This window comes from Ptychodera flava, unplaced genomic scaffold (genome assembly GCF_041260155.1).
Source record: "Ptychodera flava strain L36383 unplaced genomic scaffold, AS_Pfla_20210202 Scaffold_45__1_contigs__length_1260105_pilon, whole genome shotgun sequence".
In the NCBI taxonomy this organism is placed as follows: Eukaryota; Metazoa; Hemichordata; class Enteropneusta; family Ptychoderidae; genus Ptychodera; species Ptychodera flava.
This window is the reverse complement of record NW_027248367.1, coordinates 1,110,386-1,125,200: the sequence shown is the minus strand read 5'-3', so window position 1 is coordinate 1,125,200 and position 14,815 is coordinate 1,110,386. Positions and strand designations below refer to the sequence as shown.

The 14,815-nt window shown below is 35.8% G+C and overlaps 3 protein-coding genes across 4 annotated transcripts in view; all 3 read left to right on the top strand.

Annotated features, from left to right (window-relative positions):
- Nucleotides 1-1,350: 1,350 nt before the first annotated feature.
- On the top strand, nt 1,351-5,913 carry LOC139128192 (uncharacterized). Its single transcript, XM_070694028.1, has 2 exons — nt 1,351-3,029; nt 4,464-5,913. The coding sequence occupies exon 1, from the start codon at nt 1,351-1,353 to the stop codon at nt 2,911-2,913; it is 1,563 nt and encodes a 520-aa protein (XP_070550129.1). The 3' UTR covers nt 2,914-3,029; nt 4,464-5,913.
- On the top strand, nt 4,693-5,481 carry LOC139128191 (uncharacterized). The gene has a single exon (XM_070694027.1). The coding sequence runs from the start codon at nt 4,693-4,695 to the stop codon at nt 5,479-5,481; it is 789 nt and encodes a 262-aa protein (XP_070550128.1).
- Nucleotides 5,914-7,211: 1,298 nt separating the features above from the next.
- LOC139128157 (spermatogenesis-associated protein 1-like) overlaps nt 7,212-14,815 on the top strand; it is a 50,796-nt gene continuing 43,192 nt past the window's right edge. For both annotated transcript variants that reach the window (XM_070693993.1, XM_070693994.1), the window contains exons 1-3: nt 7,212-7,880; nt 8,088-8,166; nt 9,918-10,193. In XM_070693993.1, coding sequence (XP_070550094.1) covers nt 7,830-7,880; nt 8,088-8,166; nt 9,918-10,193 — 406 coding nt within the window. In that variant the 5' untranslated portion in view covers nt 7,212-7,829. The remainder of the gene's footprint in view (nt 7,881-8,087; nt 8,167-9,917; nt 10,194-14,815) is intronic.

The following is a 14,815-nucleotide window of genomic DNA, read 5'->3' as shown; positions in this document are numbered from 1 at the left end:
CTGTTTTACGTTTCAACAGACACAACCACAATCGTTTGTTGTAAATCACGTGACTTCAGTTGACATGCTTACATGTTCTTAGCAAACACAGCAACATTCCGGACACCTTTTGAGTCCAATTTAACCAAAGTCAGGAAAATTAAAAACTTTTTGCTAACTTTTGTTACTCAGAGGTCAACTAATCTGCTTTGAAGGTTCAGAAGATCTAGAGGACTAATTGTGAGAATGGAAACTAAGCCAGGCCATAACAACAAAGGTATAACGCAATTTCTCTATCAAGTATCATGTGTTTACAATATTTATCAATCTTTTCATCGAAAAGCAAACTGTTTATAGGATGTGTTGAGGCTTCCTTGTTGAATTTTCATATATTTTATTATAAACCATTTTTATACATTGTAACTCCAGAACTTCTCTTTTGAGAGGATTATCATATATACATGCATTTGAAGTTTTCTCTTAATACATTTTTCTCTAGTTGCAACTATTATTTCTAAATGATGTGATAGATCTGATGACAATCACTGTGGTTATAAGGAAGTGGACACATTGTACCGGAATTTTTTATGAAAGGCAGCTGATAATATATATCATCCTTTGACATTCTGAAACCTGATAAATTTAGGTATAGTGTATGTGATAACAGCATTTGATACAATAAAACAAAGTGGTACGACTAAATTAGTGTTTGCGAAACATGGAAACATTAAATGGCTTAAAATAGCAATTTATCTTGTGTATCTCATACTAAAGTTGTTTAATATCATTCATTTATTCTTGGAAAACATCGCTTCGAGTGGTGAAATAAAGTATTTCACCTAGCAATCTTTGAAAAGAAGACAAACAATCACTAGAAGTGTATTAGCTTCTGTAAATGAACATTACATTTAAGTTTCCCTAACAACAATGATTAACTTTCTCCTGCCTGTTTTGGTATGAAAAGCAGGAAAAAATTAATTTTGGACTAAAATGGTAATTGTTGATTAAGTTAAAACTATGATGGCTAATTCATGTAAAATAGGCCAAATGTTTTGGTAAGTATATTGTGATGTAAAAAGAAAACTAATCTTAATATCATTGTCGCCCATGGATTATTTTCTGAAACATACAAAAAAGTACTGTATCAATTTCAATAGTGACATTGATGAAATCAAACAACTTTACTGCTTATCAAGTGTTATCATTTCATCAAGTGTTTAAGAGTTACAGGAAATACTGTATTCTGCCCTGTTGATGATTATCTAGGTCTACCACTAACCAAAAATCTTAGTTCATATCAATACCATGATATCAAAACACAATTATTTCTCCTATCAAGCCAGTCAACTCATTATTTTTCCTGCAGGGACAATGGCAAACACACACTCTGAAGCATTACTTGTATTTTCATCATGGAATACATTATCAGATGACCTGACATTGCAACAAACAAGAACACTTGTGAATTATTTCCGTGAAAACAAACTTAAGTCTGGTAAAGTTTCTGAACTCTACTGTACTGTCCTTGATGTTGAAGTCAGTGAAGACCAGAAGAAAGATGCAGAGAGTGTTGGAGTTACTTTGATTCCAGCAACAAGAAGCAAATGGTTGGATCCTCAAGAAGACCCACCAGGAGTTCACTGGCTTGTACACCATGACAAATACTACCCAGGCCTGAAAGAACTGCAGCATATAAAACATGTTGTCAGCTTTTCTCCCAAGACAAAGAACGCAGCAGCTGCTATCCATGAAAGTCTTTTCCCTCAAGCTCAGTTACACCAACTATCTCCTCCTGAGCCAAATGGGGTCTTGTTTACTTTTGACATTTGGAATAAGGATGCTTGTGGACTGACCAACTATCACCGGACTATAATCCATGATTTCTGTGTAAGGAAGGCCAAGGCTGGTGAACAACTCATTGCATATTCCACTGTAATAGATTTAGAACTCAGTGAAGACCAGAAGACAGATGCTAAACAATGCGGAGTTACCTTGATTCCTTCGAAACGGAAAGAGAGGGGTCCTATGAAAAAAGATTCGCCAAAGCTCGACTGGTTACTGAAGCATGAAATACATTATCCCGGCATAGGAAAACTCAAGAACATCAAGTATGTAGTTGGCTATGCTCCAAAGACTGGATGGGCTGCTGCAGATATCAAGGAGACACTGTTCCCTGATGCCAAGCTAGTCTTAATTAACCATGCCTTCCCAGAGAAAAACTGTCTTTTCAAGATGGATGATGACGAGGCTGAATTAGAGGAAGATATGTTGAAAATGGCAAGTTTAGCTAATGTGCTGTTTTCAATTGGTCCTAAAATATATGAATACTTTAAAAATGCCTACAGGGCAAAAGTCGATGGAAGAAAACTTTCAGATATCCCACATGAAGAGATTCTTCCAAAACCTGGACAAGTTTACTTTGATGGTGAAGTGGTGAATGGAACAGACACTGGAACTTGCAGTATATTGACATATGGACAGCTACACACACAGGAAGCCTTGAAAACGTGTGATTCAATAGCTGCAACTATTGGAAATGTTGCTAACAATTTGAAGGAATATCATAAGCTATGCCCTGAGTGGAAGATTAAAGGTGTTTCCATGGAGGATGTAAATAAAACAAGAAGATATCTCAATGAAAAACTTAACAGTCCTCACGTCATGCCAAAACTCTATCCAACTTATTCAGTACAGAAATTGTTACGAGTCCTTCAACAGTCTCACCTATGCCTTCCTCCATCATGCTACACTGACTATAGTTTTGAAGGCTTGGAAGCAATGGCAGCTGGTCTACCAACAAGAGTCCAGGATGATTCACACATTGCTTGTATGATTGCAAAAGCATTTCCCAATGCATACAGATTTCTGCGTCATGACACTTCATCACACATATATGGAGCAGAAAATATCGAGATGTCTAACTTCCAACACTGAAGCTTTTCATCACGCAAGGACACTCAAAGAAGATTTCAGTCAGAGTGAAGTGGTCACGGAAAGCTTGGCAAAATTTGCTTCTGTATTCAAAGAGGAGAAAAGGATAATGAAATCAGGTAGACTTCAAGTGATAACAATATAGTATTTATTAAAGAACAGCCATGTTTATCTCTTGAACAATGCCGTGAAGGAAAACGAAGAGGCATTGCAATATAATCATGCAAAATTGTCCACAGAATATAAACTATTACCAAATTTAGAACAATAAAATGCCAAAGGTTTAATGTTTGCCATTATGCATGATTCATAGTTAAGAATTTATTTTTCAGATCTTATTGAAAGCTTCGCTAATATTGAAAAGTTTAAATGAATAAAATAGGAAACCCTGATTCCATGACAGAAGTAAGCATATCGACAATACTTTTACATATACCTCAATGAAAAAGCACAAGCAAGATATTTGTAATAAAATAAGTGAGATATAGATGGCTAAAACACTTTCCCATTTGTCAAAAAGCTACTATAGTTACTAAAGATTCCATTGGAAAACTTTAAAACACATTAATAATAACATGCGTAAATAGTTAATGTTTAGATTACCTTCAAAACTATTTAACAATAAAGCACACCCAGCGACGGTATACCACAAGATTTTGACCAGTTCCTGACATATATGCACGAGCGATAGCTACCGTTCGATTGGCATCCCTGCAATCTTCTCATTTTGTATAGAATATTGATAACTCTGTGATGTTTTCACAGATGTCTGAAATGCCTTGCAAATATGTCTTAGAGTTTTGGAGTCTCTGCAAAACGATGAATATTTCAGACATAACTTAGACCCTGTACATTTTAGATCGTCAAGATCAGTTTTATGAATACATTTAACATTTGAGAACTGTTGTGTACAAAATAGATCTACATTACATTACATGTTTGGGTCATACACTAAATTATTATACACCTACTGCCGTAACCTATGGGAGTTTGACCGTCCAATAACTTTCCGTATTTTGTATAGTACGCGGAGTCCCGAATACGAGAGACGCGCGACGCGCCTGTTTGGGGTTTGTAGCAATTTTATTTCAACAATCGCGCGCGTTCCACTCATATCGCGCGTGCCGCATCCCTCAAAATTTACCATAGAATTAGTTTATACGGACGATTAATGGAGGGAGGTGTATAATAATAGGGTTATACACAAAATACGGCCCTGTATGGACGCGGGCTCAGTGAGTGACGTATTGGACTCGCCTCCGGCTCGTCCAATACGTCACTCACTGAGCCCTCGTCCATACAGGGCCGTATTTTGTGAATAACCCTATAGTATTTTTAATAAAACTAACTCTCGTCGTCATCGTTAGATAAATAATAATAAGACTGTAAACATTAAATTATACAGAATATACTTCATATCCTAGTATAAGGCATCTTACGCATACTAGAGTTTATCCTTGAAAAAACTGTACAGTAGATATATAAGACATGTTACAATAGACATCAAATTATAGATATTTAGATTACATTTTCAGTATGCAATTACTTTTCAGGAAAATACAATGGAAATGGGAAAGAAAAGAAAAAGGAATTGACCAAAGTGCGGATACGCACCGAGGGATGTCAGTAACAAAAAGAATAAAAACAAAAAACACAACAACAGTGTACCATGGGATATCAGTGTCAGAAGATAAGGAGACTACACACTCTACAGCAGTGCACAGTGGGGTGCCAGTCACAGAAGATATCAAGACTACAGAGATTTCAGCAGTGCAGCCCGAGATGTCAATGACAGAAGATGTGGAGATAAGAAAAAGTACAGCAGTGAAACCTGGAATGACAGTTACAGAAGGTATCAAGACTACAAAAACCATTGCAGAGAATCCTAGGATGACTGTCACAGATGCAGAAACGTTAGAAATAAAATCAACGCAACTCAGGATATCAGTCACAGAAGATGTGGCAGCTGTAGAAAGCACACCAGTGCAGACCCAGATGTCTGTCTCTAAATATAACGATACTTTTTCAGTGAAAGCAATGCAATCTTTAACTCATAAAGAAACAATAGAGTCCACAGCAGTGCAGGCAGTGCAATGTGTAATGCCAGTCAAAGACCTAGAGAATATAGAAATCACAGAAGTGCAACCTGGGATGTCAGTTAAAGACCTAGAGACTATAGAAACCACAGCAGTGCAACCTGGGATGTCAGTTAAAGACCAAGAGACTATAGAAACAACAGCAGTGCAACCTGGGATGTCAGTAAAAGACCTAGAGACTATAGAAACCACAGCAGTGCAACCTGGGATGTCAGTAAATGACCTAGAGGCTATAGAAACCACAGCAGTGCAACCTGGGATGTCAGTAAAAGACCTAGAGACTATAGAAACCACAGCAGTGCAACCTGGGATGTCAGTAAAAGACCTAGAGACTATAGAAACCACAGCAGTGCAACCTGGGATGTCAGTAAATGACCTAGAGGCTATAGAAACCACAGCAGTGCAACCTGGGATGTCAGTAAAAGAACCTAGAGACTATAGAAACCACAGCAGTGCAACCTGGGATGTCAGTTAAAGACCTAGAGACTATAGAAAATACAGCAGTGCAACCTGGGATGTCAGTCAAACGCCTAGAGCCTATAGAAACCATAGCAACGCAATATGGGATGTTAGATGAGAAAATGAGAGATATCAGTGCAATGGCAGGGAATCCACCGCCATTAGATTCCACAACGGCTCAGGAAAATACAGGTTGTGTATAATTGTTAAGAGTTTGCCATCTTTAGACAGACTGACTGTCTGTCTGAAGATTGCAGAATACCTGAGTAACAGATTTTATATCTTTGTACTTTAAGTTATTTTTGTATATATATGACATACCGGTATATGACATTTCAAGAAAGGATGCAATATGACTAATAAATGGCTCTTCTTGTTTTAAGTTTTTCATATCGATACAGCTGTAAGTGAGACATGGATAGCTATGAAATGAGGGCATATTATATTTTAAGTTTGAAAAAAAAGTGTCTGTGTATATATATATATATATATATATATATATATATATATATATATAACACTTTGACGCAGAGAACAATAACTTTAGGGGTTATTGGGTGCTATTTGACCATCCCATCTTTACGTCAACAGGGGAAATATAGAGAAGTTTTCATAGCTTTCAGAAAATATATACATCTAAACATTCAGTTTTTCACGCAGTGAATAAATGGTCAGTCAAAAATAGGAACAGGTGAATTTGAGTGAAAATATGCCGCTGAACTACAATGTCTAGCACTTACACTGTGCTGTGCGGGTTGAAGTTGTGTTCTGCTCACATAGCAGACATGCTGAATGCGTTCTCAGACTGCTGACGATCGCTCAGTGTAGTGCGCGACAAGTACCCTTAAAAGTGTTGATGTTGACTTTTTCGGGTAAAATTTGACCAAAAGGTGTATATTGATAATTGTTCACAATCCTCGTATATCGTACGCTTGGGTATTGTACTCGGACATTAATGCCTGTGTTTTGTGAATAACCTTACATAAATTTATTTAGTAATGGGAATGTGGCATATTGGTTTTTGAATGATATATTGTCTTCATTTACTTTAAATAGTGCTTAGCTAAGTACAGCTCTGTAGAGCACCAAGTAGAAAGTGTTTGTGAATGAAGAACACAAAATCTGTTTGAGAGTGTGACTTCACTGCAAAGTTAGTTTCAGCCATATAACACGTTCTCATCTGATTTCTAAACACCAGATTCAGATGATTTCATGGTACATGTTGGACTAGATGAAGAATCCTACCAGCAACAAATGAGAGATCTTGACAGTCAAGTCCAAACGAGAAGTGTCAGGGAGAAAAAGGAGCAATTGAAAGCAGCATGGGAGAAGATCCAAGCAGAAATGGACAAAACTGAATGTGAGGCTATAACAAATAACAATTCTGTCCAAAGAGTAGATCAAAACTGTAGGGACAACTTTGGTGAAGTAACAGTGACCAGTATGAAACAAGGTTCCTTGGCAATCTCACTTGACCTACCTACTCTGTATAATCTGTACAGATTGAAACAAACATGTCTATCTGGTAGTTTTCCACACTCATTTGAACCACTATTGATAACTGATGAGATGAGAGAGGGGGCTGAAAAAGTTGGATTACAGCTAAAGTTGAAAGCAACATATGACCAAGCCAGATTTGATGAACTAGAACTGTTCTTCATAAACAGTAAGTTTGTCGTGTTTCATACTTTTACAAGCAATTAAGGTAATGTTTACCATAAATGGTGCAACTACCTGACTAAATGGAAATTTTTGATGTCTCTAAATATATAGCTGTGGTAAATACCATATGTTGTTTCTCAAGTTTTGACAATTGGATGACGATAATATTCAATTGCTGTCACTCTATTAGCACACGAAGAAAGTCCACTTTAAGTGATGAGACACCTCAGACATAACTCAAATGTAGGGGTGTGTTATAGGAAAATGTACATCTTAATCAGTTTAAACTGATAAAACCAATGCCTTATAATATTTCTGCACAATTTGAGTCAAAACAGGTTTCTGGAAATCTAGCTGTATCAATCCAACAAGTAGATTCTCTTTCCTTTGAGAAAGAATTCCTAAGTCAGTCGATCTTTCAATCTGAATTAGACAACAAGAGACTGCATAGTTCATATGTAAGCTATATAGCAATGTTAGATGAAAATACCTGCCTTTAGATAAAATACACTTTATTCATAACACTTTTACTTTCATTTGAATTAAGGATAATCAATCTCAGATACACCTTTGACTGACAATCAAAACCGACATTTATTAGCAATTATTAACTGGTATTTCACAAAGGTTCATTGCAGCAAGCTGTCCTAACTCACATCCGTTTTTCATTCAGGAGATGGAGGCGGACTTGAACCTGTCAAAATGTATCATGATGTCACGGAGGGAGAAGATGATGAAGAGATACTCACTGATGTAAGTTTACAATTATTACACAAAAGTATTTTTATCTATGAAGAAAAGAGATGTAGATTAATTTCCACTTAGCAATAACACGATTAGATATGTCGACAAGTTGTTCTTATTATATTATTCATCATAAAAAATAAAATTCATTGATCTATACCATTGAAAGAACACTCCTATTAAATATCATGTTGCACTTTGACATCACTATTTCAGGAGGAAGACACTGATCAGAAACCTCACACAATGGTCACAGAAAAAATTGATAATAGTTCTCAGACTGAACAAAGACAATGTAAGTACTTGTGGTTCATCCTTGTATTTCTCATTGAGACCACTAATCATTTGCCCAGAACTGTATTGTTAAACATTTTATGACATATCAATACTCATGTAATCCATGCATTCTGATTTTGGCCACACTGAAATTCACCCTGGACATGTAATAACACAGTTGAAGATAATCATTAATGCATCCATTTACATCCGACATAGAAGATACTGATATTGTGAATATGAGATTATTACCATCCCATCAATAGCAATACTGATAATTAGATATTATTCCCTAATATTTTTCGTCATTCTCACGAAGGGAAACAGGAGTGACGTAATGACTGTGCAACCATGAGTCAAATACGAGTGGTGACATGCTTATTTCGTCACAAGTATTTTTCAACCTAAATGAAGAAAATTATCAGGAAATAATGTACTTATCATATTCACAAGCCAAGAATTCGTAATTTTTTTTGCAAAATACAAGTAGTGTTCCATAACGATTCCACAATGAAACTTACCGGTAGAACAATTTTGGGGTAAAATCAATACGTCATGAGAGAGTTGTCATTTTTGGTCGTCCTTCGCTTGAGTGAGTGACATGGCATTCACCTATGTGTACGGAGCAAATACCAGAGGTCTTCTTGGTCCACATTTACCTTCTGGAAAGTTATACATGATTTCCAACGATAGCATAGGCCTAGAAATTTACCTCGGAAAATGTTACAGCATGACAGTGTGTAACATCGCACCTGACCCTGAGGTTTCAATGCTTATGGCAGTAGTGCAGTCTCAGAAGTGAAAGACTTTCAACCATTCTCTTACCAAATTAACAATAAAAATCTGGGTCACAATGCAAAGTTGGAATGAAACAAGCTACTCAACATTTTGCAATACTTAAAATTAAAAAGGCCGCAATTCCTGTGTTAACTGTATGGGGAAAAATTACATAATGAATGTTCGAAAAACTAAAATATTAAAAGTTTTTTCTTTGTCCAAGACCTTTAAAGGATCACCAACAAGTAGTAGATCAGAAAAGAATTGTAGAAATTAAATGGAGTCCAACAATCTCTCCTCGAGGTGTGTTCTACGAAAATGTACCCAAGGAAATGCGACCAGCTTAAGGTTCATTAATTCCACATATTCCTTTACTGCAGTCGTTACATTCTCCTATTTTTATTGTTTGGGGATTATTATTGCAGCAGTCCAAGAAAATATTGATTTCGTAGTGTATGAAAGTAATGATTTCATTTACATAACTTTTGGAGGTTTAGAGTGTGGCCTGGACGCAGCACTTAATGGCCTGGTCCCCTTGTTTCAGTGTAGTTGAAACTGTGTCTACAGCATGAAAGTGTACTCTGTGCGTCGAAAGTTCCGGTGGCAGTGGGGTTTATACAAATGGGAACCCCAACATTGGCAACAAAACTGAAACACAAGGACTCAAGATTTGCCAAGTGGATGTATTTATCGGACTTAAATAGTTATGACTGATTAGTACATAATGTTCACGTTAGATACAGATTTTGATCATAGCAGAAAAATTGCCTATTTGTTTGTTTATATTGACAAGCATATTAAAAAGATCGATACAAAATCTTATGGTGTACCAATATGTATGACGTAAACGATGTTTAATTGTCCTGATGTGGAACGACCAGAGTATAAATCCTGGTACTTAGCGTTCAGAGGTGACAAACTTTGCTTTTTCATGTGGTAATATGTGTTTTACACTACTGTAATTGTAAATGTGTCCATTTTTTTTTGCGGCAGCCACTGCACATATCCAAAATAAACTTGAGATGGAAAGGGCAACTCTAGAATCTCAACTGAAAGAGGCAAAGGAAGAGAGGGGTACCTTGGAAGAGAGATGTAAGGAACTGACACAGAAGTTGGAGAGCACTGAGAAGTCATTGGTCAGTCAACACATTGAGGAAAGCAGGGAGAAAGAGATATTCAACCAGAAGCTGATCAAGGAACTTCAGGACAAAGTAGCAGCATTAAAACATCAATTGGAACAATCTGATCTGAAGAAACAAGGAAAGAAAGGTAAGGAGTCTTTGATTTTATGTGTTAGATTATTAACTACAGTTAAAGCCCTGTTTACATAATGCTCATGCATGAGGCCAAGAGAAGTGACTTTATATTTAGGTGGCCTACCTTTTATAGAGGATGGGGGTGGCATTACCTTCAGTGCAGCTATTGTGTTTAGTAGTTAATTTAGAAAAAAATAGCAAATAATACAATTAAATATCATGTAAGTGTCGAGATCTGCTTCAATTCACGATACAAGCGTGTCATGATGTTGGTACAAATCGGTTAAGTACACGTATTTTTTCTTTTAGTGTAAACATTTTTTACAGGTGACATGCAGAGCCAGATATGCATGGCAATGTACACAGGTTTTTGTACCAAATTTGAGAATAACCACATAAGTGAGATAGCTGTTCTTTTGAGGGCGGGAACATTGCAAGCTACAAGGTGACCACTATAAAGAGGGGACCGATCTGTAGGGGTGACCATTATAACAGGTTTTGACTGTATAATCTTTATCCTGCAAAGTTCATATCATAATCAGGTAAAATTGCTTATAATCATTGAGGCATAATACCTCCCATCTGTTGCATTTAACAAGGGCTTGAACATTTGAAGGCCGTTGAAAACCCTGCAGACACGGTAAAAAAAGGTTGTTTCTCACCCAATCAATTATATCCAACGTTTTGGATCATATTTTCCTCCTTTTCTTTATTTGGTATATATTGGAAAGTGATTCTTTATGGCACAATAATGAAGGGTTAAAGCTGTGCATCAAACATACATTTGTATATTTTATGTTTACAGACACTGAATCTATACCAGTTTAAACTCACCTGGTGTCCTCTAGTAGTCAGAGATGCAACAAAGACAAGCATATTACATTAAGAAAATATAGGGACAGTTTGAAGCCAGAAGCAGGGTTTCTACCCATTACATTTGTAGATATCTGTACTTTATTGGACCCTGTGGGGTTCCCCCCTCCTGATACAGAACTTTAAATAACATCATTTCATATACATAAAACAACTGCCTCATGTAGAAAAGTTTGGGTACCCCTAGTTTGTTTTTCATTTTTGAGTAACCCCTTCACCGATAATCAATTTTTGCTCAATTTCCTTCAAACAATGCATCTCTGCAACTGATTGTCCAATACCAGTCAGATTGATTTATAAGTTGTCAGGTATGACCTCTTTTAGTTTTCTTTCAAATGATGAAGAAATATACAAATACCAATTTTTAGGGCTAATTTCTCTGTTTTAGTCAACATATTTTTATATCACTTTTCATAGAACATTTGAATTCAATATTTAGCTTGTCAGGGATAAACCATTGATGTTATGATCATAGTGACTTCCTTATTATTTTGCACTCCCATGGAAATGTTTTATGAGTATGTGCCGCCTGAATGGAACAGTTTTTCACAAAAACATTCCTAAACATGGGCCACACTTCATCGAGAAATCCCTTATTTTGGGTCGATCAGTAACGAAGGGCATCTTCAAATGCCGTAAACTATAGCTAAAATTCTCAAAATTTGTCAAAAGTATCCTTAAGAATGGCTTTTTCTATTAGTCATCGGTAGATATTTTCCACTTTAATGGAATAATCCCATCTTAAACTATTGCGAGTACCCCCTCCCCAGGGGGTCACACCTGCCATAGTACCTTACAATGTCAATTCATTTGAAAAGTACAGTGTCCCAGATAATAGACTCTCAGTTTGCTGCCATAATTTGATTTTCAGGTTGTACCTTACATTATCTATTTCCAAGATCTACAAAAATCTACTTACTGTACAAGAAAAGTGTTTTTGATTCACTCACCAAGGCTTAGACATAATTGGGCACTCTGGAATCATCCTTGAAGTCCTGAAAACTTTCACCATTGTATCAGCCATGTGTCACAATCTACAAAACAACAGAAACATTATAAACTGTCATCAAATGCCTTGGAAAAAGTCTTCAAAAATATTTGACTATTCACTGCAGAAAACATGTCCATGAATTAATGCAGTCTGATCCTGATATCATTAGAGCATTCCTACTTCTGTGTTTAGTACTAAGTACATCAAAAACTAAGACATGTACAACTTGAACTGACACTAGCTACGAGTACTCCCCTGTCCCACACTAAGACAAAGATATTAACTATGGTATTGGCATGCCTTAGATTGTTGACTTCAGTTCACTTTAACTTTTTAGGTCATTGATGTCATGGCATGCCTGCATTCAAGCCAGGAATGGCAATTATATTTATGAAAATCCAGATTTCATATACTCACTCATGTTAGAACTTTTAACGTCACAGAACAACATAGATTTGAAGTCTTGGAGACTTTCAGTGGTTTTCTTTATCAGCAAAACTCTGAGAGAAAAAAAGTAAAGAAAAATTGTCTAGCGTAACGCAGTAGTATAAAGTACCTGGTACCTGGTTTTATAAGAAGTGATGCACTTATTGTTAGATCTGTGGTCAGAGTGCACATTGTAGCTTTCATTGAAGGTGTTGTATTTGTGACTTGTTTTTTAGTTTTTGTTACACCATTGAGAGAGCTGATGGTATGCATCAGTTGTTTACATTTGTAAGAACACCATGGTTACCAGCAGTTCACTAGTTATCAGAGACAGTTGTGATTTTGATTTCATGGACAATAGCAACTATTGACAGACCATTGTCATTGACAAAGGATGTTTTAAACTGGACACTATCATTTTGTCAGGGTATAACAAACATACAAGAAAGAAGTCACTTTGACACCTTCCACTACAGCTGTAATGAACACACTGACTGCAGGAAAGTAATCATTATTACATGTATCAATTCTGATCACATGGAAACACAGTCTAATGATACTACAATGTGTTGAATTTCATAAAAATCTACCTTGTTAATCAAGTAAACTTTTTTCTGTTATGAATAGTAATCAGCTGTACAAACAATTTTATACAAGCCGATTTTATAAAAATGGATGCATTCTGGGACAGACCTGAGGTTAGAGTGCACATTTCTTGAAATATATTGACTATTTCATGGTTAATCACAATTCCATGTTGCATCACAGTATGATGCAGTTTGCCTATCACTACAGATGTGAAAACAAAGCAATTTTAAAGTTGGCAATAGAAATGCTTGAAATCTGGAGCAGTATCAACATTATAAACAAACTGAATTGAGGGGAATATCTCGGGATTAAACAGAGACAGGTCCAGAGTTGAATGTTAATGAACTGTCATCTTTGAATCATTGTTCTGTTACTTCACTGCTGTAAACCCTGTATTAAAGCATATGAACACTAAATCACTGCTCCGTGTGGTTCACATTTAACCCAGTGTTTCACCGTTTAATTCAATTAATGGGGCTAGAATAAATGGAAAAAATTAAAACATGTTAAAATTTAGGAATGTATACTGCGAAAAAGGAGAATGACTTAGCCTTTCCATATGACGGAATCTATAATCATTCATAAAATAATGACATTGGGAAAATTCCAGGGTTTTACTGTTTTTACTCAGGTAGATTCATAGATGTAGGCAGAGTCAGTGGCAGCCAGTTTGTTTTATGTTTGACTCAGGAACACTCCAAAACTGATGACATTTGTTGTTTATATCTCAACGTTTATACATTCTCGGTTACCAAGACGGAACTTCTGGGCTCTCATCTGGCTACCCAATAAAATGTGGGGAAATACCATTCAAAAATCTCTTGAATTCTATATAACGGTAATAGAACAGCTTTGTCAATACCAGTGAATTTTGTGATGTCGTACACTCAGATTATCATTGATAATATATCCGATTATCCAGCATTGTGGCCAAAGATGTTTTCAACTAGAAATTCACTGGAATCGCCAAAATAAAAAAATAACAGTAATAATACATCTCCTTCTGGTCCATAATGGACTTAAGCAAACTTTGAATTCCATAATGCACTCAGCTCTGCCTCGTGCATTATGTCATGTAAAGTTTGCTTCCGTCCATTGTGGACCAGGAGGGGTACATCATTGCTTAAATATCATTGCTGATATCAAAAGTAAATATCACACAAATGGAGAGATATGGAAACAATTATAAAACATTGTCATTGATACTAGTTAAACATTCTATGAGTGTTTCAATTCAAAGCCATATTGAAAAAGTTTACATTATGTCTCAGTATTTCCAAGAAAATTGTTTATTTCAGCTTCAAAAATGTTAAAATGAAATGATAATTTTGAGTAAACGGAATAAAATCTGTTGCCATGCTGACTAATAAAACTAAAGTGTAGAAATGTATTGGTATACAATAAGCAAGGTTACTTCAGTCTTTGAACTTTTGCGAAAGAATTTCCATTTCAATTCAATAACAAAGGGGGTTAATAGGAAAAGCAAATTTGAGCATTTATGTTCCAATGGTTACTATTTATATATTACCGTACTAATGCATTAATACATAATGTTGCATCTACTGGATGAAATACAAAAGTTATGGAAAAAAGTTATTTTGAGACATTGTCATCAAAAAATGTTGCCATGATTACAATAATTAGTAAATTAATTCATACTTTTATACATGATAGGTACAACTGTAAAATTAAAGAAGTGTGATACAATGGAAGAATCTGAAATTTAGTTTATAACAAAAATAAACTTGATAAAAACA

What these genes read in the sequence shown, in the direction of transcription:
- LOC139128192 (XM_070694028.1), top strand. Translation starts at nt 1,351, where the DNA reads ATGGCAAACACACACTCTGAAGCATTACTTGTATTTTCATCATGGAAT.
- LOC139128191 (XM_070694027.1), top strand. Translation starts at nt 4,693, where the DNA reads ATGTCAATGACAGAAGATGTGGAGATAAGAAAAAGTACAGCAGTGAAA.